Source organism: Ovis canadensis, chromosome 10 (genome assembly GCF_042477335.2).
Source record: "Ovis canadensis isolate MfBH-ARS-UI-01 breed Bighorn chromosome 10, ARS-UI_OviCan_v2, whole genome shotgun sequence".
In the NCBI taxonomy this organism is placed as follows: Eukaryota; Metazoa; Chordata; class Mammalia; order Artiodactyla; family Bovidae; genus Ovis; species Ovis canadensis.
In genome coordinates, this window is record NC_091254.1 from 85,950,102 (window position 1) to 85,977,969 (window position 27,868).

General features: G+C 43.1%; 1 protein-coding gene across 2 annotated transcripts in view; it reads right to left on the minus strand.

Moving 5' to 3' along the window:
- The window catches only part of LOC138446665 (ATP-binding cassette sub-family C member 4-like), a 171,159-nt gene that overhangs the window by 99,932 nt on the left and 43,359 nt on the right, over positions 1-27,868 (minus strand). The window contains exons 9-14 of one of the 2 annotated variants that reach the window (XM_069601884.1): positions 26,177-26,278; positions 24,036-24,125; positions 19,871-20,062; positions 8,459-8,553; positions 8,154-8,240; positions 766-862 (exon numbers count right to left, since the gene is read on the minus strand). In XM_069601884.1, the coding sequence (XP_069457985.1) occupies positions 766-862; positions 8,154-8,240; positions 8,459-8,553; positions 19,871-20,062; positions 24,036-24,125; positions 26,177-26,278 (663 nt within the window). The remainder of the gene's footprint in view (positions 1-765; positions 863-8,153; positions 8,241-8,458; positions 8,554-19,870; positions 20,063-24,035; positions 24,126-26,176; positions 26,279-27,868) is intronic. The other variant, XM_069601885.1, reaches the window with a different exon arrangement.

Consider the following 27,868-nt stretch of genomic DNA (forward strand, 5'->3'; position numbering starts at 1 on the left):
CTGGTCTTCCTCCAGCCTGACAAGTCGGCTCCTTCCTTAGGACCCCCTGCCTCAGACCCCCTCCCCCTGGTGACTGTGTGGCCACTACCTTCATGTCACTCAGGCCCCGTGAGGCAGCAGCTCCTCAGGGAGGCAGCCAGGATGTCAGCCCACCTCTCTCTGTCACATCCTCCCCATAAGAACAGGAGCCCCATGAGGGCAGGGCCTTGTCCTCCTGCTGCACAGACTCCCACACGTATCAGGCACATAGAGACCTGGGCAGGGAGACCAGCAACTGCAGACACCAGCAGAGAGGACGTCTCTGATCCGGGTGGTTGGCTACCCAACCTCGCTTCTGGAGTTAATGGAAGATGCTCTTTTGGCAAACTATGTATACAATCACCTGGATACCAACAGATCTTAGAATGTCTAATGTCTAAGTGATACACTTTGACTTAAGTCATGGAAGAGGAAAGTGAAAAGTTCTAAATAAAACTGCAACATTACCCTTAACAAATTTCATTAGAATAGTGATGATTCAATAGCCCTGTGGTTGCACTTTTATACACTTTAGGGTCTATGTGGCTTAGAGTGTAATAGTGACATTTCTATAGGGCTTTAGGTTCATCTTCCAAGGCATGAACATCAGCTCTGAGAAGAAGGAGGCAAAAAACTGAAGGAGAAGAGGGTGTTTACCATGAACCCAAAGAGAGTGACCTGCAGGGAGGTCTGCCCTTCAACACACCTGAGTGCTTGCAATTCCATGGATTTCTAGAAAGTACTTACATCTTTCAATATCAGAATCTGACTTGCATCTTTTAGGTGCTGCAGCTGATGAGTGACTAAGATTGTGATCTTCTCCTGCAAGGCCTGATAAATACACCTACAAATGTAAAAGGCATAGAATGCAAAAGCACATTAATGGAATGCCTCAAACTGAAAACATATATTTTTAAAACAGTGAGACAAAGACCACACAGCAGTGAAAGATCTTTAGTTTAAATACCAAATCAATAATAAAAATTAAATAAACATAAATCAATTAATCCAACTATGTTCTTAAATTTATCTGCAGCAAATTTGAATCTACTGCTATAAAAAATTCTTAAAACCAGTCTAGTGAAGGAGGAAAAAACAGCTAAGTTTTTTTCTCTAAAACTCAGTTTAACAATTATTTACATGTTTCATAAAGGAAAACAACTGAGTTATACTGATATCTCAAAACTTGACTAAACTGAAACACTATTTTATCACTATTCGGGAATGGAGGAAGAGGGATCCATGTCATTTAAAAATGTGTACATTCTTAGACAGCTTTCTAGGTGATTATTTATAATTAATGATGCAAATATTCAAAACAAAAAAAAATTAATAGATTCTTGGTAACCTTTGCCAGAGTGCATTTGCTAGACATTTGTTCCCAAAGAATATTAGATAGAAAATGAATGCCAGAGTGGCCTCTATCAGTCACTACAACATTCCTAGTTCCATCCAGGAAGCAAGTCTTTTCTCATTTGGAGTGAACACTTTCCAAATATGAAAGTAAAAGAACAGAATCCAAATGGCCCAAATCACAGTGGAAATCACCCAATGGCTCAGAGCACCCACCAGTTCTCTTAGACAAGACACCCCTCACTGCTGCTGATGCTAAGTTGCTTCAGTCGTGTTCGACTCTGTGTGACCCCATAGATGGCAGCCCACCAGGCTCCTCGTTCCTGGGATTCTCCAGGCAAGAACACTGGAGTGGATTGCCATTTCCTTCTCCAATGCATGGAAGTGCAAAGGGAAAGTAGTTGCTCAGTCGTGTGTGACTCTTAGCGACTCCATGGACCACAGTGTATCAGGCTGCTCCGTCCATGGGATTCTCCAGGCAAGGGTACTGGAGTGGGTTGTCATTGCCTTCTCCAACACCCCTCACTATTCAACCTTAAATTGTTTTCACAGTAAAAAAAAAAACAAAAAAAAAAACCTACATTTCAAATGTAGACCCCTAGGGACTCAGCCCCAGTGTCATCCCGCAGGGTCCACAACTCCTCCAGGGAAGAAAGTGGGTGAGCCTGGGGCCCCGGTGACCACAAGCAGGACTCCAGGCAGGTACTCTGGGAGCCCAAGGCCCTTGCAGAGCAAATCTAAGGAACCTGAGCCAGAGCTCAGCCTGTGAATGAGTCAGATGGAGAGTCTGGAGGCAGCAGACTGCAGCTCAGTCCCTCTCAGGAGCCTTACGACATCAGACAAGTGACTAAACCTCAGTTTCTACGTCTTAGAACATCAATGACAACTCATCCATGTGTTCTGAGAAATCAAACCACCAATCTACTCAGCAAATGTCAGCTTTCTTTTCCACTCCTCCCTAACCAAGAGCAGTCGTGTGCTTTGGACACAGGTCAGAAAACTCTTAAGGGGACATTCTGGACATTGAGTCTGTGATCAGAAACAAGACCCTGGGATGTAAACACATACACCATCCCTTTGCTAAGTCCAAAAGGATTCATTTTTACGTTTTGACATGTGTTAGCTCAGCTTTCATACCAAAGTTTCTTGACTAACACATTTTCAAACTTAGAACTAAAAACTTGGAATTAAATCAGAATTGTTTCTCCTTAATTCATAATTACCTGCCAAAAATCCCTAAATGTTAATCAAATCTGATGGGGTATTGTGCCCAAGGTGAACCAACCCAAAAGTTTTAAGATGTTTTCTTCCTAACATCCCATCACAGATGAGGTAATACAAATAATTACAATGAAGAGATCAGTTAATGGCTTTGAATTTTTCCTAAATGATGCTTTTATCCAAATCACTAGAAAAATACACTATTTTCCAAGTGTTTAAAGATTTCCAAGTCATGCCATAGAAATGACTGAGTCAGCAACAAGTTGTATAACAGTTATTCCAATATAAAGGCTGTGTTAATCCTATAATCCCACATATAATCCTATATAAGGGCTTCATCAAGAGGGAACACATCCCATGCTGGAGGCGATACAAGTGAAACAAAGTCCCCACCTCCATTCATTCAATCAGCAGAGGTTTGCTGAGGAGCCAGGCACTGTCCCAAGTGCTAAGGATCCACCCACACGTCAAGATAAAAGACAATACTCTGCACCGTGTAGAGGACACACTGAACAAGTATAGAAAATACGCTATTTGGCTGTGACCTGTGCTCTCAAGGAAAAATAAGGGCAGCTGCTGTCTTGGATGTGGAGACATGGGAGCCCTGAGACTAACTGGGGAAACATCCTGGAAGGAGGCACAGCAGGTGCAGCGTTCCTGGGACAGAACACACTGGACAGAGGCACCTTCTTGCATTCATAGTTTATGGGTGGCAGGTGATGGTGGTGATTTAGTGGCTAAGTTGTGTCTGACTCTTGCAACTCCATGGACTGTAGCCCGTCAGGCTCCTCTGTCCATGGGGTTTTCCAGGCAAGAATACTGGAGTGGGTTGCCATTTCCTTCTCCAGGGGATCTTCCCGGCCCAGGAATTGCACCCAGGTCTCCTACATTGCAGGTAGATTGTTTCCCAACTAAGCTACAATGGTGGCAGGGGGACTCAGTGCGCCCATTGAGGGCGGGGGGACGACAGAGGGCACGGGCGCCCCCTGGAGGAGTAGGTGGGAATGTCAGGTCCCGTCTTCCACCTTCCTTCTGTGTCCTGAAGCACTGCTCCCTGGCTCTGGGACAGAGGGACCAGTATGTACAGACAGACGGGGTGAGAAAGGACCCCACAGAGCCAGCACAGCTGGATACTGAGTAGGTGTGGGGACAAACTGGAAAGGCTGATGGGGGAAGATGTCAAAGAAGCCTGTTTGAGGACCTGGAGCTGCTTCCTGAATCGGGCGTGGGGGTGGGGGCAGGGTGTCCGTAAAGGACTGGAGCAGGAGGGTGAGCTGTGTAGACAGGGGCGTGGGAGTCTGATCAGGACAGATCCCAAGATCTGATGACGCAGGAGGCAGGGGTCTGGTGATGTGGGGCTGAACCAGGATGGGATCCGTGGCTGGACACAGGGGAGACTGCATCGGTTCACATAAGGTGCCTCACTTCTGCAGCTGATAGAATCCACTATGTTCACAGCATAAAGCTGTAAATGTCATGAACCTCAATGACCATGGATATACATTCATGACTAAAGGAAACTCTTAACAACAAGTAGAAGTGTGACTCATTCAGTTTTAATACAAAACCCTCCCCATGGCCAAGCTTCCACACGACCACCATATCTCACAGCATATTGTTCCATCTGATTCTCTAACTTGAGAACACTCCCCAGTTGCTGCTGAGTGGTTTCCTAAATTGCTTTCACACTCTCTGCCTTAACTTTCCCTAGAGAATGTGCTTCTGATTACAAACAACAGTCTTAAGCTTGCTTCTATCAAGTATATATCCAAAGCGGAACACTCAAAATATTTGAGAGGATTTTATAAATATCTCCAGTGTTTGAAAAAGAACTCAGGAGAACTTCTTCGATCAGCACCCTGTACTTGGCACCAAAATGCCTTGCTATCCCTTCCCTGTGACACGGATGCAGTGACCAGCAGAATCTGCTCCTGCCGTAATGGGGAACTTGTGCAGATGCTCACAAGATAGGGTAACACACATTAGTGAACTCAGAGTGGGGCTGGGAACAAGGAGGCTGAACTACTCATGATGCCAGGAGGGTGGGGGTGGGGAATCTCTGTCACAGCACGAGCTCCAGTCACTGAACTCATGGCAAGACACAAGGCACTTCTCTAAGGGAAAACTCATCAAGTCATGAATGGGAGAGGCTGGGAAAGGGGGGTCAGATCAGAGAGCTGGAGACAATGCCACGTGTCATCTGCCCTGTTCTCTCTTGTTCTCAAGGATTCTGTGCTACTATTCAGGTTTGTATGTATGTTACAATATACCTAACAGGAAATTTACTGTTTCTGCTGTTTTAAGCATAAAACTCAGTGGCATTAAGTACATTCACATTGCTGTGCAACCATCACCACCATCCATCTCCACAACTCTTTTATCACCCCAACAACAAGCACGTTTTATACAAGGGCTGCTGCTAAGTCACTTCAGTCGTGTCCAACTCCGTGTGACCCCATAGACGGGAGCCCACTAGGCTCCTCCGTCCCTTTGATTCTCCAGGCAAGAACACTGGAGTGGGTTGCCATGTCCTTCTCCAATGCATGAAAGTGAAAAGTGAAAGTGAAGTCGCTCAGTCATGCCCGACTCTTATACGAGGGCAGGATCCACCAAAGTTTAACAACACCCACTTAGTGGATGTGGAATCCTAGCTCCTAGCCAGCTCCTAGTGTCTAGAGCCCAGACAGAGCTCCTCACAAGGCCTCCCTCTCACATTTGTTGACTCTGCTGAAGTCTCTACTTTGCTATTCTGGACTTGCTATAAATCAATCATGTCCCCTCAGATTCACATGTGGTCACCGGAGTCATCAGTACCTTAGAATTTGGTGTCATGGACTTTAAAGAGGTAATCATTACCCTTAATTATACTGAATCTAATCTAATCTGACTGGTGAGCTTAGATGAAGAGACTAAGATACAAGGACAGAAAGACAAGCATGTAAATCAATGAAGTTAGAACACACCCCCTTACCATGCACAAAAATAAACTCAAAATGGCTTAAATACTTAATCAAAAGATGTGATGCCATAAAACTACCAGTTGAGATTACAGGCCAAACATTCTGTGACATAGATTATACCAATGTTTCCTTAGGTCAGTCTTCTAAGGCTGCTGCTGCTGCAGCTAAGTCACTTCAGTCGTATACAACTCTGTGCAACCCCATAGACGGCAGCCCACCAGATTCCCCCATCCCTGGGATTCACCAGGCAAGAAAGCTGGAGTGGGTTGCCATTTCCTTCTCCAATGAGTGAAAGTGAAGTCGCTCAGTCATGTCTGACTCATAGTGACCCCAGGCACTGCAACCTACAAGGCTTCTCTGTCCATGGGATTTTCCAGGCAAGAGTACTGGAGTGGGTTACCATTGCCTTCTCCAAGTCTCCTAAGGCAATAGACATATAAGCAAAAATATACAAATGGGGGCTTCGCTGGTGGCTCAGTGGCTAAGAATCCACCTGCCAGTGCAGGAGACATGGAATCCCTTCCTGTCCAGGAAGATCCCATATGTGCAAAGCACCTCAGCCCATGCACCACAACTACTGAGCCTGTGCTCTGGAGCCCAGGAACAGCAACTACTAAGCCCACATACCCTAGAGCCCGGGCTCTGCAATGAGAGAAGCCATCGCCATGAGAAGTGCACGCACCACAGCTAGAGAGCAGCCCCTGCCCGCTGCAACTAGAGAAAACCCCGGCCATGTGAGGACACAGCGAGGGGATGTGGTCAGAAGCCAAGGAGAGAGGTCTCAGGAGGAACCAGACCACCCACACCTTGAACCTGTAGCCTCAAGAACTGTAACAAATTTAATTTCTATTCTTTGAGCACCCCCATCTGTGACAACATGCTATAGACTGAATGTTTTACTCCTCAAAAGTCATCTATTGAGACCTAATCCCAACTGTGTTGGTATTAGGAGGTGGGGCCATCGGGAGGGAGCAGGTCATGAGGGTGGAGCCTCCATGAAAGGGATTAGTGCCCTGATAAAAGGGACCCACATGGCTCCCTCACCTCTGCCACCACATGAGGCTGCAGGAATCAGACCCTCACCAGACTGAATCTTTCAGCACCCTGACTTGGACTTTCCCAGCCTTCAAAACCATGAGAAAAACTTCTGTTACTTCTAAGCCACCCAGTTCTGATTCCTGTGAGAGCAGCCTGGACAGACACAATCCTAGAAACTAACACAGGACCTGACAGAATTCCCAAAGGGCTTCTCTCTGCCGCACACTCCACCTCCTCCAGGCGAGGACGTGCCTGCTAATCTCCTCACAGCCTTGCTTTCTCCTCCATTCACACCCGATTTTCTACTCTTGCTTCAGTACTTCCCACCCAGCCCCGGGCACAGGGAGCTTTCCAACTTCAGTGAAAGCCTCCCGCTGACACTTCCACTTTACATTCAGCACTTACTATCCTGTATTAAAACACTCTAAACCCTGACTCTGCTGAGCTTTCCCCCAGGCATTGTCTTAACAAGCTCCACGTAAAGACGGGTTCCTCAGAGGCAGAAATGAAAGCTGGGCATCCTAGACTCCCTTATTCTGCCCAGTGTGGGTCCTTCCCCTCTCCTGGTTCACTGTCCTCCCTGTAAACTAAGGTTTTGTGCAGTAAAGCATTGATCTCAGGGCACACAGCAGGGTGTTTATAAGTGCAGCTGGAAGGCTCATTGACTTTAACAAAGTGAACAACAGCAAGTGACCTGACCATGAGGCAGATGTGAAGGCTGTTTTAGGGAAAAAAACAAGTTCACAAAGCTTTCAAAAAGGCCAGGCTAGACTTCATAAAAGGCCTCAGTCGGTGTGTGTTAGGACACATTATACAGAGAAAAGAATCAGAGTTGTTCTATTTTAGTCATTGTATAGCCTTCCAGGAGCCACTGACAAGTTCTACATTTTAGAAACAGGAATGAGAGTCAAGACTCAAGCCAGATTGTAGGTCTAAGTATTAATTCTAGTAAGCACCCATGAAATAATATGAAATGATTGAAATCATGCTCAGATGTGGAATACATGATTCTCAAATTCTAGACTTTATTAACTCTAGACTTAATAAAGACTTTATTTCCAAAGTGACAGAATAACAAGCATAAGCCAACAGGGTTGTTCCATGGAAACCCTATGTCAGTACCGAAAACTTCGCTTCTAACGTGCCTTAAGCAAATGATGGAGGAAAAAAACTGGCAGCCAAGTACCAGGTTATAGAGTCTCAGTCTCTGATTTAAAAACTTTACATCATCTTTCTTACTCCTGGGGTCTGAATCCACTTGGAGTATCTGGTAATCAACTGCAAGTAGCAGGAGGGAAACTGCCATCTATGTCACTCCCTAAAGCATGGACCCCACTGGCCCCCACACACTGGAAGCACCTGCTGTATTTTCCTGTCCTGACCTCATCAGGATGCAAGATTTCTCTATGATGGATCTTCTGGGGAGGGAAGGGAGGGGAGGGAGGGACACCAGGGCAGAGGGAGCCGAGTCTCCTGGAGCATAAAGACCTTCCTGAGCTTTCTTCCCTCATCTCTACAGGGCTCTTGGAAAGAAGAAACGATAGAAAACAGGAGCAAACTCACTGTTCGAACAAGTGTCTGCTGACTCCTGCATCCACTGCGCTGAGCGGATCGTCCAGGAGGTAGATGTCTGCATCCTGATACACGGCTCTAGAAAACACAGAGAGACGTCAGGAGAGGACACTTCACACTCCCTGGGTCTCATCTCTAAATCATGATGGTGTCCAACATCATGTTCCTTCTACAAGCCCAGGGAAAGGGCCAAGACCCTGCTTCACACAGACCCACCCGGTGAGCGGGGTCTGCATGCTCACGTCCACTAGGAGCCGCGGAGGAGGAGGGGCAGATGGCAACTGAACCCCACTCACCTGGCGAGGCTGACCCGGGCTTTCTGTCCTTCACTCAGCGGGGTTCCTCGGTCTCCTATCTCAGTTAGATCTCCTTCCTCCAAAAGCTGTAAATCCTATACAGATAGAAAAGGGGAAAAAGAGAAAGATATAAAATGTGGTCTACTACCATCTTACACTCTTAGCATTAGTTCCTCACACAAGTATTTGACTAACGTGCATACATGCTCAGCTGCTAAGTCGTATTCAACTCTTTGTAACCCCATGGACTAGGGCTTGTCAGGCTCTTCTGTCCATGGGATTCTCCAAACAACAACATTGGAGTGGTTTGCTGTTTCCTCCTCCAGGAGATCTTCCTGACCCAGGATCGAATCACTGTCTCCTGTGTCTCCTGCACTGGCAGGTGGATTCTTTCCCACCAAGCTACCTGGGAAGCTAGAGCAGTGGGTATAAGTCAGGGTAACTAAACTGTGACCTTCAACATTAAAAACAAAACAAAACAAAACAAAACCTCTCAGTGTCTTTTGTTTTCATTCTGTAGTTTTGCACAGCATGTATGCGTTTGACCATTTTAACAGATATTTACTGAGGACCTACAGTATGACAGGCATTGTTTTGGGCACAGTGAACTCAGCTGTGAAGAAACAAAGCTCCTAGGGTTTCTTTCCATAATGGAAGATGGACAATATGGAAAATTAACCTGAGCACAAGTACTGAGGACAGGAAGGAAAAGGAAGCTGGCTCAGGGGGATGGAGAGTGAAGGAGGGAAGTGAGTCTGCACTGGGGTGTGAGGGCTCTGCTCAGAGAGGGGTGAGCAGATCTGGGTTGTGGGGGGGGGGGACGGCACTCAGGCAGACCTGGAGAGGCTGCTCCTCACAGAGGGCGGGGGCGAGTGCAGGAGCCACGGGAGGATGCCCAAGGGGTTCAGGACAAGGAGGCAGGAGAGCAGAGTGAGAGTGAGGGGAGTGAGGGCGGAGATAGAGCAGGAGGAGCCTGGGGGCACTCCAGTAATAGGAGGAGGAGGACAGACCTGGTTTGAGGTTTTAAGGAATCACTCCTGTGCTTTACAGAAAACAGACAGTAAGTGGGGAAGGGTGAGGGTGGATACAAGTGAGGAGGCTTCCAGAATAATAGAGGTGAGGGATGATGGTGGTCAGCACCAGAGTGAGAACAGTGTGAATGGAGAGATGGGGTCACACTCCAGGCACAGGTTGAAGGCAGAGTCCGAAAGACCAGCTGACAGGACGGGTGTGGCTGTAAGAGAAGAGGAGACCGTGGTGTTTGGGGTTAGGAAGGGGAAGGACAGGGTCTCCATTTACTGAGCTGGGGAAGATGGTGGATGCAGGTTTAGGGAACTTCGCTCATGGACAACCTGAGATGACCTCCCAGTGGGGTCATGTTGCATTTGTACGTGCAGGTGTGAAGGTCTGTGCTAGAGACACAGGTGTGAGAGCTGGTGGCCTAGGAGGTGAAGGCACAAGACTTGTTATCATCAAGAAATGAGTGTCTCTTAAAAAGACATTTTGCTGATCTCTGCCTCAGCTTCCCACTTTCAGAAAAGGGATAATACCTGAGCCAAGTCTTCACAGCAATACTTAAAGTAAGTGACAGATAAGCTCTGTACAAGAATGCAAGCAGAAAGAGCAAGCTGAGCAGGAAAATAAAAGGAAAGAAACGGTGTGCTCAAAGGACACTCAGCAGATCAGCTGGATTAAGCAGATGCTTGTCTGTGAAAGCAGGAAAAACTCAAAACTAAGAAGGAAATACAGTTGTAACTTGAGGATCTGGGAATCAATCAAAAGTTGAATTTGAATATCATTTAAGAAGTTAATAGACAAATCAGCCTATTTTCCCCAGAGTACCATGGGGGAAAAAAAGAATAAAAAATATTCCCAAAATGACAAGACAGAAATCAGGCTTAAGTAGTTGATCACTCGTTTAGTTGTGTCTGACTCTTTGTGATCCCAAGGAACGCAGCACTCCAGGCTTCCTTGTCCTTTACCATCTCGTGGAGCTTGTTCAAACTCCCACCTACTGAGTCACGGATGCCATCCAAGCATCTCGTCCTTTGTCATCCCATTCTCCTCCTGCATTCAATCTTTTTCAGCATCAGGGTCTTTCCTAATGAGTTGGTTCTTCCCATCAGGTGGTCAAAGAACTGGAGCTTCAGCATCAGTCCTTTCAATTAATATTCAGGGTTGATTTCCTTTACAATTGACTGGTTTGATCTCTTTGCAGTCCAAGGGACTCTCAAATGTCTTCTCCAACACCACAGTTCAAAAGCATCTGTTCTTCTGCACTCAGCTTTCTTTATGGTCCAACTCTCACATCCATACATGACTACTAGAAAAACCATAGCTTTGACTATATGGACATTTGTTAGTAAAGTAATGGCTCGGCCTTTTAATATGCTATCTAGGTTTGTCATAATTTTTCTCCCAAGGAGCAAACATTTTTAATTTCATGACTGCAGTCACCATCTGCAGTGATGTTGGATCCCAAGAAAATAAAGTCTGTCACTGTTTCCATTGTTTCCCCATCTATTGCCATGAAGTGGTGGAACCAGATGCCATGATCTTAGTTTTTTGAATGTTGAGTTTTAAGCCAACTTTATTACTCTCCTCTTTCACCTTCATCAAGAGGCTCTTTAGTTCCCCTTCACTTTCTGTTATAAGGGTGGTGTCATCTGCATATCTGAGGTTACTGATATTTCTCCCGGCAATCTTTATTCCAGCTTGTGCTTCATCCAGTCTGGCATTTCACATGGTGTACTCTGCATGTAAGTTAAATAAGCAGGGTGACAATATACAGCTTTGATGTACTCCTTTCCCAATTTGGAATCAGTCCGTTGTTCCACGTCCAAGTTCTAGCTGTTGCTTCTTGACCTCCATGCAGGTTTCATAGGTGGCTGGTAAGGTGGTCTGGTATTCTCATCTCTTTTAGGAATTTTCCATCCTTTGTTGTGATCCACACAGTGAAAGGCTTTATCATATCAATGAAGCAAAAGTAGATGCTTTTCTGGAATCCTCTTGCTTTTTCTATGATCCAACAGATGTTGGGAATTTAATCTCTGGTTCCTCTGCCTTAGACTCAAGTTGCATGGTATTATATTAGAAGTCTTAGGTTGCCTATAATTGTCAATTGGCACATTCTGCCATAGACAGAGTTTGGAGTTTTTATCACTAAACCCCTCAGGCATCAACCTAGGATGCCCAGCAGTACCTTTCTGCAGTTGAAGCCCTCACTTCCTGTCTTTAGCGCAGCAAATCTGGGGAGAAAGCAAGTAGCACATGGTGCCACCATGATAAACAAGTCCTTTATCTCCCTAAGTTTCATTTTCCTCTTCTATAGAATGTGCTGCAGAAACCAGAGTCACTGGACTCAAGGATGCTGTGAGAATCTAAAGAAGTGTGTGAACATCTCCACAAATGAAAAAAGGACATGAGTTGATTGTAACTTGCTGTTGGTGACTGATCCCTATTTTCTCACCAAGCCAACAGTAGGAGCTTTCAATGAAAAGCTTTCATTGAGCTTTCAATGAAAGCTCATTTCATTTCAAATGAGCTTTGTGTTAAGTTCTCAGCCTCATGCACATACAGAGAATTATTTGACCTCTCTTTCACTGTTCACAGTCCTTGCAAAATGTTCTGCTTAGTTTTTCTGCTTTCATGTTGTTCAAATGGTTTTCTTCTTTAAAAAGCACCACATTGTAATACAGCAATCTTAACCACATTCTAGAAAAAGCACTCACAGCCTCTCTTTCCAGGACATGAGAAACTATCTCGGAGTCTGGTAGTAACACTTCGAGTGTGTTGTTGACTCTGCAAATTATATATGAACAAGCCACCAAGGGGAAAAACATTTTGGAGGATTTGAAGTAAAAGCAAGTAAAGTTTCTTTCTCAGCTGCCATGTTCTGATTAGATCAAAGGGGAAAAGCCTGAGTTGGGCATATATTACAGTTCCTTCCGCTGACAGGAAAGTGTTCTTATTCATATTTGTTACCTCTAAGTTAAGTAAGTAAGTAAGTGCTAGTCAGTCGAGTCCAATTCTGTGATCCCATGGACTATAGCCTACCAGGCTCCTCTGTCCCTGGAATTCTCCAGGCAAGAATACTGGAGTGGGTTGCCACTTTCTTCTCCAGGGGATCTTTCCAACCCAGGGAGTGAACCCAGGTCTTCCTGCATTATAGACAGATTCTTTACCGTCTGAGCCACCAGGGAAGCCCCCAAATTTAACCAATTCTCACTGAAAAGCAGACATACACAGTAGAGGCAAACTAGGAAATGGTGATGCTGGTTTGATGCCATCCATCCAGAAGCACATCAAGGGCCCTTCAGCGATGGTGGGGACTTACAGTAGAAGCACCACGGAGCAGACTGCTGAAATGGTTAATGTGGGCTGGACTTGAGGCCCTGGCAGAGGAGGGCTGGACTCCAGAGTCAAACAGCAGGTGGCCCTGCTTCCTTCACAGCTTTTCTTCCTTGTGGAATCGCCCCTCCTCTCATGGCCTGTCAGCATCCTGCCCATCTTTCCAGGCTCATCACAAGCACACTCTCCCATGGAACCATCCTGGACTCATCTTTCTTCCTGCTAGGTTCTGTTTACATCTCTCATTTCTCATGAAGGACCCGTCTTATTCTGTTCCATCATTTGTACACGTGCACACGCCTTCTCACAGCTCCTGGGGGATAAGATCTGTGCACCAAGCTCTGTTCTGGAACCTGATGCTGATTATCTCTAATCCTCACAGCAAGCTTCACAGTCAGTGTTGGCCCCATTTCACAGATGAAGAAACTGAGAAACTCAGACCACATCACTGGTCTGAGAGCAGTGAGCTTTTAAACAGAAGAGCTGGAATCTGAACCAGTTCATATCAGTTCAGAGCCTTCTGCTCTTTCACATCATGCTGCCCAGTTGGTGACTGAAGGTACGTTTGAAATGAAGACAATACTTAAGTAATTCAAGACTTGAAGGCCTCTACACTTAGACATGTAAGTGTAAATAAACTTACTATCCTATGTCCAAGTAAGTGATCTATGTGGAAAAATATTAAACTAGAATTTATCAATTTGATACCTTTAAATATGTGTTCACTAAACATTTTCAAAAGCCTTAAAGATAACATGGAGACAAATGTTGCACACAATATTGCTTATATTATGGTAACAGAATATTATTATTGTTGATTTATATAATGTACTGTGTGTAGAGCACCTACAGAAATTCCAGCTCAAACAATGGAAGTTAATACTCAAATACCTTCTTTCTTACATGTCACATTTTATGGATGTAATTTTACCAGAAAATGACTGAGCTTATAATCAAAAACTAATTTATTTTCAAAACCATTCTAATACTTACAGAGTGCTTGTTATGTCCTTAGCAAGCAGGTGCTTTAAAATCACAACCACATTTCATCCCCAAAACAAGCAAATGAGGGTGATAGTCTTATTATCTCCATTTTACAGATGAAGTAACAGGCTTGTAAGGATCAAACAGTTAAAACCACACACCTGATCAACAGAGAAACTGGGACTCAATTCCTGAACCTTCTGACTCCTAGACCATGGAGTTGATGCCATCAACCTGAATTGATACTGCCAGTGTGATTACTTCATGTCTCCCTATTTTGTTACAGAAAAGTTTTCAGCTCAATGAACTTAAACGATTACTTCAATAAGATCTAGTATTTTTTTTTCCTTTTTTAAAAAATTTATTACTATTATTATTTTTTTATTTTAATTTTTACTTTATTTTACTTTACAATACTGTATTGGTTTTGCCATACATTGACATGAATCCACCACGGGTGTACATGCATTCCCAAACATGAACCCTCCTCCCACCTCCCTCCCCATAACTTCTCTCTGGGTCATCCCCGTGCACCAGCCCCAAGCATGCTGTATCCTGCATCGGACATAGACTGGCGATTTGATTCTTACATGATAGTATACATGTTTCAATGCCATTCTCCCAAATCATCCCACCCTCTCCCTCTTCCTCTGAGTCCAAAAGTCCTCTATACACATCTGTGTCTTTTTTTTTTGCTGTCTTGCATACAGGGTCATCATTGCCATCTTTCTAAATTCCATATATATGTTAGTATACTGTACTGGTGTTTTTCCTTCTGGCTTACTTCACTCTGTATAATTGGCTCCAGTTTCATCCATCTCATTAGAACTGATTCAAATGTATTCTTCTTAATGGCTGAGTAATACTTCATTGTGTATATGTACCACAGCTTTCTTATCTATTCATCTGCTGATGGACATCTAGGTTGTTTCCGTGACCTGGCTATTATAAATAGTGCTGCGATGAACATTGGGGTACATATGTCTCTTTCAATTCTGGTTTCCTCAGTGTGAATGCCCAGCAGTGGGATTGCTGGGTCATAAGGCAGTTATATTTGCAATTTTTTAAGGAATCTCCACACTGTTCTCCATAGTGGCTGTACTAGTTTGCATTCCCACCAACAGTGTAGGAGGGTTCCCTTTTCTCCACACCCTCTCCAGCATTTATTGCTTGCAGATTTTTGGATCGCAGACATTCTGACTGGTGTGAGATGGTAACTCATTGTGGTTTTGATTTGCATTTCTCTAATAATGAATGATGTTGAGCATCTTTTCATGTGTTTGTTAGCCATCTGTATGTCTTCTTTGGAGAAATGTCTATTTAGTTCTTTGGCCCATTTTTTGATTGGGCCATTTATTTTTCTGGAGTTGAGCTGCATAAGTTGCTTGTATATTTTTGAGATTAGTTGTTTGTCAGTTGCTTCATTTGCTATTATCTTCTCCCATTCAGAAGGCTGTCTTTTCACCTTGCTTATATTTTCCTTTGTGTGCAGAAGCTTTTAATTTTAATTAGATCCCATTTGTTTATTTTTGCTTTTATTTCCAGAATTCTGGGAGGTGGATCATAGAGGATCCTGCTGTGATTTATGTCGGAGAGTGTTTTGCCTATGTTCTCCTCTAGGAGTTTTATAGTTTCTGGTCTTATGTCTAGATCTTTAATCCATTTTGAGTTTATTTTCGTGTGCGGTGTTAGAAAGTGATCTAGTTTCGTTCTTTCACAAGTGGTTGACCAGTTTTCCCATCACCACTTGTTAAAGAGATCGTCTTTACTCCATTGTATATTCTTGCCTCCTTTGTCAAAGATAAGGTGTCCATATCTGTGTGGATTTATCTCTGGGTTTTCTATTTTGTTCCATTGATCTAGATTTCTGTCTTTGTGCCAGTACCATACTGTCTTGATGACTGTGGCTTTGTAGTAGAGCCTGAAGTCAGGCAAGTTGATTCCTCCAGTTCCATTCTTCTTTCTTAAGATTGCTTTGGCTATTGGAGGTTTGTTGTATTTCCATACAAATCTTGAAATGATTTGTTCTAGTTCTGTGAAAAATATCGCTGGTAGCTTGATAGGGATTGCACTGAATTTGTAGATTGCTTTGGGTAGTATACTCATTTTCACTATATTGATTCTTCCGATCCATGAACATGGTATATTTCTCCATCTATTAGTGTCCTCTTTGATTTCTTTCATCAGTGTTTTATAGTTTTCTATATATAGGTCCTTAGTTTCTTTAGGTAGATATATTCCTAAGTATTTTATTCTTTTCGTTGCAATGGTGAATGGAACTGTTTCCTTAATTTCTTTTTCTACTTTCTCATTATTAGTGTATAGGAATGCAAGGGATTTCTGTGTGTTGATTTTATATCCTGCAACTTTACTATGTTCATTGATTAGCTCTAGTAATTTTCTGGTGGAGTCATTAGGGTTTTCTATGTAGAGGATCATGTCATCTGCAAACAATGAGAGTTTTACTTCTTCTTTTCCAATTTGGATTCCTTTTATTTCTTTTTCTGCTCTGATTGCTGTGGCCAAAACTTCCAGAACTATGTTGAATAGTAGTGGTGAAAGTGGGCATCCTTTTCATTATTATTTTTACTTTACAATATTGTATTGGTTTTGCCACAGATTAACATGAATCCGCCACAGGTGTACACATGTTCCCAATCCCGAAACCCCCTCCCACCTCCCCCCCCACACACCATCCATCTAGTATAATACCTCTCGTTGTTTTTAACATATGTTATATAAAAAATGTTGCTTTTAAAAAGATGGTAAATTATGATCTTACATGCAAGGCAGCAAAGGAGACTGATGTAAAGAACAGACTTTTGGGCTCAGTGGAAGAAGGTGAAGGTGGGATGATTTGAGAGAATAGCTTGAACATATACATTAACATATGTAAAATAGATGACCAGTGCAAGTTTGATGCATGAAGTAGGGCACCCAAAGTCAGTACTCTGGGACAACCCAGAGGGATAGGGTGGGTAGAGAGGTGGGAGGTGTGTTCAGGATGGGGGAACATATGTATACCCATGGCAAATTCATGTTGATGTATGGCAAAAATCATCACAATATTGTAATAATCCTCCAATTAAAATAAAAAAATATTTATAATTTTAATAAAAAATAGATGTTGCTTTTTTATGGCTTTTCCTCCAAGATTTGGGGAGGTGAGAGTAAGGAGAACAATAAGGAGAAATCTTTATTATATTTATATGGATGGAGAGAAAAAGGTTAGAAACAGCAACAATGACTACCACTTACTGAAACCCTGGCTTATTTACATTTCACAGGCATTTTCTATAATCTTTACAGTAATCCCACCCCTCCCCCATTTAATAAGAAAGGAAACTGAGACAAACACCTGGAGTCACTACCCAGGACTGCTTCTCTCCAAAGGCCAAGCCTTTTCTACTGCACTGTCTATGCCATCTCTGTGTCTACAGAATGCCATGATTTTCTGTGCCTGCCTTACGTCCGTCCACTGAGACCTGGAATCCAAAAGGAGATAAGCAGATACTATCATAACTTACTAACTAGTTCCCAGGTGTCGTAAAGACCTTGCTAACCTCTTGTTAATCAAAGTCATAGATGACATTTCAGAGCAGCAACAAAACCCTCTGACCCAAGGTCTTCATTTTACTGCAGAAATGTCAGAGGTCCAGCAGGTAACAGGACATGTCCAGAGTGACAGTGGGCAAGTGATGAACCCAGGGCCAGAACTTTCCTCTCTGCTACTTCTCCACGCTGGGCCTCCCTTCCTACCAAGGAGGGAATGGGCACAAGGGACCCCAACTCCATGTCCCAACTATGCAGCAGAACAGGAGAGCAGTCCATGTTTATAGACGTCAAATCATGTACAGAAGAACTGCTGTGCATCCCAGTCCTGCAGGGCACATTCCACCAAAGTCTGTGCTGCCCACATGCCCCATCTGGGTGAAGCCCCAGAACACTGCCCACATCAGTGGTCCAGTCACCCCATGAGGCTGCGACAAAGCACTGGTCCCGAGTATCTGCAATTGAGCTACAAATGTAGAGATGAGGTGTCTCATCTGTCCCGGCCTCAGTTCTACTAACCATAAAATGAAGATGGGAATATCGAAGATACTCATAAAGAATGAATAACTCATAAACCTTTTTACATGTGTGCATGCACATGTGTGAAAGGCAGAGAAATGATTTGCACGTGGACTGTGAATTAATGGGAGCTACTGTACTCACTGTTCTGCACTTGCTTTCCCTTCTTATATGGTATCTGCTGCTAAGTCGCTTCAGGAATGTCTGACTCTGTGCGACCCCTTAGACGGCAGCCCACCAGCGTCCCCTGTCCCTGGGATTCTCCAGACAAGAACACTGGAGTGGGTTGCCATTTCCTTCTCTAATGCAGCAAAGTGAAAAGTGAAAGTGAAGTCACTCAGTTGTGCCCGACTCGTAGCAACCCCATGGACTACAGCCCATCAGGCTCCTCCGTCCATGGGATTTTCCAGGCAAGAGTACTGGAGTTGGATTGCCATTGCCTTCTCTGTATATGGTATCTAGACCATTTAATAAAAATCTAGCTCATCCCTGCTAACTTGACATCATTTCTGCAAATGTACAGTCACCCATGAACAAGAACCTAGAGTAAAGAAGAGAGCCCATTAAACAAGCAATTGTGCGTGTCCACATCATTGTAAAATGCTGCTCACCTGATGCAGGGCTTCCCAGGTGGTGCTGGTGGTAATGAACCCACCCACCAATGCAGGAGACAGAGACTCGGGTTTGATTCCTGGGTTGGGAGGATCCCCTGGGGAAGGAAATGACAATCCACTCCAGTATTCTTGCCTGGAGAATCCTATGGACAGAGGAGTCTGGCGGGCTATAGTTCATAGGGCCGCAGAGCTGGACACGACTGAAGTGACTTAGCATGAACACACACACCTGATGCAACCTATGATGTCCCAGCCGTTGTTCCAGGAGAATTACTATTTTTTCACAAAGCAGGTCTGGAGCCTTCAACACCTCACCTTTGAATATCTGTCCCGGTCTTTTCCTCACAGTACAAAAGGGCAGTCAGATGTCCAGATTGCGCTAAACAGATCCCGGGGGAGAACTTTAATGCTATTATTCACTGATTTTTTACAATCCAAAGAGTAACATAGTATTTAACATTATGTACTCTTTCTCCTTTCTTTTTGTCAATTGTATTTTCCTATCTCTTAAGTTTAGGTCTCATCATTTACTCACTAATCTTATTTAATTCCCAAAATACAGTCAAACCTTTCATCTTACCATTCTCTGTGAAACTCAGTGCCATTTCTGAAAACAATCTCCCTCAGTGAAATGACGTAGTATTAAAAAGAAATTTTAAACCATTCCAGTTTCCTTAAATAATAAATTACAAGTCAAAAATGAAGTGTTGAGAAAACCTCACAGACTGAACGGGACCAAGGAGGCATCAGCCAAGTGCAGGGGCAGACCTTGTGTGGGTTCCAACAGTGGGGAAGATTTCTCAGTGAGATGATCAGCAGCATGTAAACACAGACGAGCAGGTGGCTGATACCCAGGAACTTGAGGTATTTTTCAGATGAAATAAAGCAGTGATTATTTTCCCCAAAGGTTTCCTATCTTTTAGAGAAAAATAATGAAATGTTTACAGATGAACTGATCTGAGGTCTAGGATCTGCTCCACGATACTCAGGTGGAGGTGGGGCTGGCAGGGGTATAGATGCAGCGAGACTGGCCACCAGTTGATTCTGGCTGAAGCTAGGGGTGGGTACATGAGGGTTCATTACACCATGCTCTCTGTTTTTGTAAATATTTATAACTTTCCATTAAAAAATGTTGAAAGTGAATGAAAACTTCACAGAAAGAAACAATCCCCCCTCCATATAATGTATTCAGTGTTACTCACCTATAAGAATTGAAACGACGGCATATGTAAATACATATGCTTATCCTGCTGATTTAGCCAGAAGACCAACTTAAACATTAAGCAACGTTCAAAAATCTATTTCTTAAAAAGAACCTTTAACAAACCTTGTAGTGTAAACCACTATCATCGTTTGAAATTCAAGTATATGCACCTCAGTAGTCATTACTCACCTCTTCCAAAGCACAAGCCCTTATTACTTCTTCATATCTGTCTTCTTCATATTTCTTCCCAAATAAAATGTTACTCTTTATAGTCCCTGGAAACACCCAGGGCTGCTGAGAAACATAGGCGATCCTCCCGTGCACGCTGACCTTCCCCTGGCTCCGGGGCAGCTCCCCCAGCAGAGCGCTTAATAGTGATGACTGCAACAGACAGCAACACACACATGTGAACAGGCAGCACTCAGGATGGAACACGCCCCGCAGCACAGCCGACCCCACCCTGGCGGTTGACACATGATAGAACCCGTTCCTTCAACAGGATAAAGTACAGCCCTCACAGTTAAGATCAAAAAAAAAAAAAGTGAAAATAACACTAATGGTCAATGAAAACGACTGATAAGGAATATATTAATAGTATAAACAATCTATTCTGCCAGAGTATCCCCCCAGGTGAAATTCTACTCAGCAAAGAATAACTGAGAATGTTTAACATCCTTCTCTCAGAGAAGGCAATGGCAACCCACTCCAGTACTCTTGCCTGGAAAACCCCATGGACAGAGGAGCCTGGTGGGCTGCAGTCCATGGGGTCGCTAAGAGCTGGACATGACTGAGCAACTTCCCTTTCACTTTTCACTTTCCTGCATTGGAGAAGGAAATGGCAACCCACTCCAGTGTTCTTGCCTGGAGAATCCCAGGGAAGGGGGAGACTGGTGGGCTGCTGTCTATGGGGTTGCACAGATTTGGACACGACTGAAGCAACTTAGCAGCAGTAGCAGCAGCAGCAACATCCTTCTCTAGCAGAGCCCAGCAGGATGTGGATTTGATAGATCTGATGTTTAGTGCAATTGTTCCTGCATCTGGTATCATTTACTTGACAAACTCTTGTTCTTAAAAACCTATGTGTGACGATATAGCCAAAGATGATTAACTGAAAGAACTCTCAAGTGAGTTGTGTCTGCAGAGCAAAACTCCATGACAGAGGAAATCAGCACCCTTTCATGTACATATCCCACATTTTAAAAAATAATTGTATTTATTTTTAGTTCTTTTATCTTTTTCATTTATTCTTTTTTTGTTTACAATGTTGTGTCGGTTTCTGCAATACCACAATTCTAATTTTATTTATTTTGCTTGCACTGGGTCGTCACTGCAGTGCATGGGGGTTTTCTTGTTGAGGAGCACAGGCTCTAGTGGGCAGGCTTCAGCAGTTGTGGCCCGTGGGCTCAGTCGTTGCATCTCCAGGCCCCAGAGCAGAGGCCCAACAGTTGTGGTGCACGGGATTAGTTGCTCCACAACTGGGAGGTGGGAACTTCCCAGACCAGGGGCCAAACCTGTGTCTCCTGCATTAGCAGGTGGATTCTTTTACCACTGAGCCACCAGGGAAGCTACATCCCACATTAGGTTGCTGCATTTTGTTGTTTCAGACCAAGTGTATGTGCACCTTTCCTTTCAATCTTCAACATCACACAGATGTGGTGTGTGTGTATCCACACCATCGGAGTGCTCACAACACTGGGCTGAATAATATGTCTGCATATCTGTTTTGCCCCACAAGCTGATAGTCTCTGAAAGGCAGAGAGTCAGGGTCTTGCTCACGTCTGTACCTTATTCTCCAGCACATGGCTGCACATTCACTACACATGCACTGATGGGATCATGTCAAGTCACAGGAGGAAATGCTCACAGCTTCCGGGAAGAGCCTTTATGATCTCCAGACATCCCGGAAGGGCCACTAAGATGAAAAGAAGTCCCCATGGTCTGTGTCTATCCTGAACAGTATTAGTTCAGTCGCTCAGTCATGTCTGACTCTTTCTGACTCCATGAATCACAGGCCTTCCTGTCCATCACCAACTCCCAGAGTTTACCCAAACTGAAGTCCATTGAGTCGGTGATTACATCCAACCATCTCATCCTCTGTCATCCCCTTCTCCTCCTGCCTTCAATCTCTCCCAGCATCAGGTTCTTTTCAAATGAGTCAGCTCTTTGCATCAGGTAGCCAAAGTATTGGAGTTTCAGCTTCAACATCAGTCCTTCCAATGAATATTCAGGACTGATTACCTTTAGGATGGACTGGTTGGATCTCCTTGCAGTCCAAGAGACTCTCAAAAGTCTTCTCCAACACCACAGTTCAAAAGCATCAATTCTTTGGTGCTCAGCTTTCTTCACAGTCTAACTCTCACATCCATACGTGACTACTGGAAAAACCATAGCCTTGACTAAACAGACCTTTGTTGACAAAGTAATGTCTCTGCTTTTTAATCTGCTGTCTAGGTTGGTCATGACCTTCCTTCCAAGGAGTAAGTGTCTTTTAATTTCATGGCTGCAATGATTTTGGAGCCCCCCAAAATAAAGTCAGCCACTGTTTCCCCATCTATTTTCCATGAAGTGATGGGACCAATTGCCATGACCTTAGTTTTCTGAATGTTGAGCTTTAAGCCAACTTTTTAAATCTCCTCTTTCACTTTCATCAAGAGGCTCTTTAGTTCTTCTTCACTTTCTGCCATAAGGGTGGTGTCATCTGCATATCTGAGGTTATTGATATTTCTCCCGGCAATCTTGATTCCAGCTTGTGTTTCTTCCAGCCCAGCGTTTCTCATGATGTACTCTGCATAGAAGTTAAATAAGCAGGGTGACAATATACAGCCTTGATGTACTCCTTTTCCTATTTGGAACCAGTCTGTTGTTCCATGTCCAGTTCTAACTATTGCTTCTTGACCTGCATACAGGTTTCTCAAAAGGCATGTCAGGTGGTCTGGTATTCCCATCTCTTGAAGAATTTTATTTGTGTTTATTGTGATCCACATAGTCAAAGGCTTTGGCATAGTCAGTAAAGCAGAAATAGATGTTTTTCTGGAACTCTCTTGCTTTTTCCATGATCCAGCGGATGTTGGCAATTTGATCTCTGGTTTCTCTGCCTTTTCTAAAACCAGCCTGAATATCTGGAAGTTCATGGTTCACGTATTGCTGAAGCCTGGCTTGGAGAATTGGGAACATTACTTTACTACAGTGTGAGATGAATGCAATTGTGTGGTAGTTTGAGCATTCTTTGGCATTGCCTTTCTTTGGGATTGGAATGAAAACTGAACTTTTCCAGTCCTGTGGCTACTGCTGAGTTTTCCAAATTTGCTGGCATATTGAATGCAGCACTTTCACCAGCATCATCTTTTAAGATTTGAAAGAGCTCAACTGGAATTCCAAAACCTCCACTAGCTTTGTTCGTAGTGATGCTTCCTGAGGCCCACTTGACTTCACATTCCAGGATGTCTGGCTCTAGATGAGAGATCACACCATCGTGATTATTTGGGTCATGAAGATCTTTTTTGTATGGTTCTTCTGTGTATTCTTGCCACCTCTTCTTAATATCTTCTGCTTCTGTTAGGTCCATAACATTTCTGTTCTTTATTGTGCCCATCTTTAAATGAAATGTTCCCTTGGTATCTCTAATTATCTTGAAGAGATCTCTAACCTTTCCCATTCTATTGTTTACCTCTATTTCTTTGCATTGATTGCTGAGGAAGGCTTCTTTTTTAATCTCTCCTTGCTATTCTTTGGAACTCTGCATTCAAATGGGTATATCTTTCCTTTTCTCTTTTGCTTTTTGCTTCTCTTCTTTTCACAGCTATTTGTAAGGCCTCCTCAGACAGCTATTTTGCCTTTTTGCATTTCTTTTTCCTGGGGATGGTCTTGATCCCTGTCTCCTGTACAGTCTCACAAACCTCCATCCATAGTTCATCAGGCACTGTCTATCAGATTTAGTCCCTTAAATCTACTTCTCACTTCCACTGTATAATCATAAGAGATTTGATTTAGGTCATACCTGAATGGTCTATTGGTTTTCCACACTTTCTTCAATATAAGTCTGATTTAATTTAATTTAATTCTGAACAGCTGTCACATGAATAATTTCCTTCACTGAGACATCCAAATTCCCCACAGGCAGTTCCTAACTGGGAAATGGGAAGCACCAAGAACTAAAAGACAGCGTGTGTTTATCCTGATTTATTTGGCCATGAGACATTCTTGTAAAATGAATGTCCCATGAACACACCTAGAGAGGCACTGTTTTAGACACACTCAATTCAACCTGAGTCACACAGAGATCTGGGCTCAGTTCTGAGAATTTAACAGGAGCTGTGGTGTTGCATCAAGCTGACAAAAGACATCATTAACTTACCTTTCCTGCTCCCACAGGTCCGACCACAGCTAACACTTCACCCGGTCTGACAGTAAAGGAAAGGCCTTGTAGGGTTGGGGTCTCTGATGCCTACAAATTAAAGTTTTTAATTTAATTTACCCATTTTAATAAAGTAACACAAATTTTTTTAGAAAGTGAAAAATATAACAATAATCAACATAATTGATATGCAAAATATAACCCACATTTTTGTCTTTCCTATTTTAAGATACTGTGTCCTGGAGACCTCTTCATCAGATTTTATCTCTTTAGGGATTTGAAGTAGCTTTAGCTCACTTTAGGAAGTTTCCTTCTTTTTTCCAACTACCACACAATTGCACTCATTTCATATGCTAGCAAAGTATTGCTCAAAATTCTTCAAGCTAGGCTTTAGCAGTACCTAAACTGAGAACTTTTAGATGTATAAGCTGGAGTTAGAAAGGCAGAGGAACCAGAGATCAAATTGCCAACATCTGTTGGATCACAGAAAAGCAAGGTAATTCCAGAAAAACATCTACTTCTGCTTCATTGACTAAAGCCTTTGACTTTGTGGATCACAACAAATTGTGGAAAATTCTTCTAGAGATGGAAATACCAGACCACCTTACTTGCCTCCTGAGAAACCTGTATGCAGGTCAAGAAGTGACAGTTAAAACTGGTCATGTAACAACAGAGTGGTTCAAAATCAAGAAAGCAGTACGTCAAAGCTGTATATGGTCACCCTACTTGTTTAACTTTTATACAGATTACATGATGCCAAATGCCAGGCCAGATGATCACAAAATGGAATCTAGAATTCTGATAGAATATCAATAATCTCAAACAAGCAGATGACGCCACTTAATGGCAGAGAATGAAGAGGAACTAAAGAGCCTCTTGATGAAGGTGAAAAAGCAGAGTGAAAAAGAGTGAATGTTGGCTTAAAATTCAACATTCGAACAACGAAGATCATGGCATCTGGTCCCATCACTTCATGGCAAATAGAAAGTGGAAACAGTGACAGATTTTATTTTCTTATGCTCTAAAATCACTTCAGACAGTGACTGCGGCCATGAAATTCAGAGATGCTTGCTCCTTGGCACAAGAGCTATGACAAACCTAGACTGTGTATTGAAAAGCAGAGACATTACTTTGCTGATAAAGGCCCATCTAGTCAAAGCTGCGGTTTTTCCAGTAGTCATGTATGGATGTGAGAGTTTTCACCATAAAGATGGCTGAGCACTGAAGAATTGATGCTTTTGAACTGTGGTGTTAGAGAAGACTCTTGAGAGTCCCTTGAACAGCAAGGAGATCAAACAAGTCAATCCTAAAGGAAATCAATCTTGCATATTCATTGGAAGGACTGATGCTGAAGCTGAAACGCCAATACTTCGGCCACCTGATGCGAACAGCTGACTCATTAGAAAAGACTCACCTGATGCTGGGAGAGACTAAAGGCAGGAGAAGAAGGGGATGACAGAAGATGAGATGGTTAGATGGCATTACTGACTCGATGGACATGAGTTTGAGCAAGCTTCTGGAGTTGGCGATGAACAAGGGAGTCTGGCATACTGCAGTTTATGGAGTCACACAGATGTGGACATGACTGAACGACTGAACAACAACAACAACAGAAATGCTGGAGTGGGTACCATCCCCATGGACAGAGGGGCCTGGTGGGCTACAGTCCACGGGGCCACAAAGACTCAGAGACAAATGAAGCAACTGACACTTCACACTTCAGCTCAAAATAATAGATCTGGGTTCTCAAGAAAAGCTACTTGTGCTCTATATCTTTTGTTTAAGGTGATCCTATTGTATAGCACAGGGAATTATACTTAATACTCTGTAATAAAACATGATGAAAAATAAACTAAAAATTAAAAGAAGAATTTATATACTTTAAGTTCAACATGTGCTAATTACCCTGAAAGCTCTCTTGAAAATGAGAAAAAGAGTAAGATGTCAAATGCCTCAGGCTGATTTTACACTTAATCTCCATTCATTGTAAACCTCATCCCTGATTCTGAGAAATGTTATAATATATTCTAAGTAAATGAGCAAGTCATATTTTACAGTATATGTAAAATCTCAAAATTCTCCAACAAATCTGTCACAGTTGTCTTTTAGCAGTCACAATTTTGGAAAGCAAGGTTTCTTACCTTTTCCCAAGAAGCTGTAAAAGCTTGCACATCCAAGATCGTTTTACCATCTGAGGGCAGCAGAGGGTAGCACTGTGTTATCTCATCAAGTAACAGGAAGTTCTACAGAAAAAAAAAAAAAAAAAAAACAAAACAAAACATAGACTGTTTATACTGTAAGAACAAAGCACAAACAAAACAACTGCTTCTCTGGAATTGGCAATAAAAAAGTTTTATACCTATCATTTATACCTACCTATCATTTTACAACTGTATTTTATTAGTTCTTGGTTCACATGAGAAATATTAAATAGTATATAGTATGTAATATATTATATGTACAACTAAGTATATAATATAGTATAGCATATATACATATATATAACATACCATATACACACATATAGAGAGCATGTATGTGTGTGTGTATGTGTCTGTGTGTGTGTATAAAATGAATAAAGAAGAGTCCCTGGCCATGAGGCTATCTTTGTTACTTTCTCAACAAGTGTACTGGTTCCTCTCTAAGAAGAAAATATGGCTTCAAACTCCAATACATTTAGAATCTGGACATTTTTATTGTTTTACTTTTGTGTTAGCTACAATAAACAGGTGAGCTGGTAGGAAATTATTTCATAAATACTAACTGAATCCCACCATGTGCCAAGCACCACGCGACACTGCTAGAACACAGAGAGGAAGGCCCTTCCCAGGCCGTCAGGAAGCAGGTGGCACAGGACAGGCTGGGAACACAAGACCAACGACACAGACTCTGAGTGCAAGCCCTGTACCCTCTGCTTCCCCCTCGTGAGTGTCAATACCACATCACGGCTTGTCATTACCTATTACTAAGCCATCATTCTAAAAAGAAAACTGTGTTAAGCTTCTATGTCTTAAAAAATATTTCACAAGCATCTTTTCACAATCACTGCCTCTTCTTACTCGATGCCTTCTTTCCTCCACAGCAAGAATGGCTGCACCTCTCTCTTCTTGTTATCTTCTACACCACTTTGCAGCTAACTGAAGCACAGTAGTTGAAGAAAACAAAGTTTTATAAATTGCTACAAAGCTGACAAACACATACAAGAAAACTCCCTCTTGCCTTGCAAATGCTAGATATAATTCAATGAGAAAAGCTAGAGCAATAGAGAAATTGAACAAACAACTTAGACCACTCCTACTCCCCAAGGTCCCCAAAACTGTGAACAAAAGGCAGAGACTGCTGGCTGTCCTTGAAATCTGCTCTTATTCTTCTGCGGTAACAAACCCTGGATTTTAGCTGCATGTGGAAGCCTGGAAGGAGGCCCTCCCTCTGTTTCTAGACTCCTGAGCATACAGGAGCAGCCACGTGACTAAATCCAGGGCAGTGGAGAGTGACAGCAACCAGGACCTTCCTCCATCCCAGCCTGGGACTTGGGGGCTGCCAGCGGGGTCAAGGTCACATGCAGTGGAGTAACATAAGAAGAGAGAGTCTGGGTCCCGACACCACGGAGGTTCACACTAGCCATGGGACTTGTTATGGGGAGAGTTGTATCACCACCTAAAAGATACATCCTAACTCCAGTTAGCTCAAAATGTGACTTTATTTGGAAATTTGGTTGTTGGAAATGTAATCAATTAAAGGGAGATCACAGTGGAGCAGGGTGGGCCCTAAATCCAATATGACTGGAGTACTCATGAGAAATGCAGAGACAGACAGACACACAGAAAACAGCT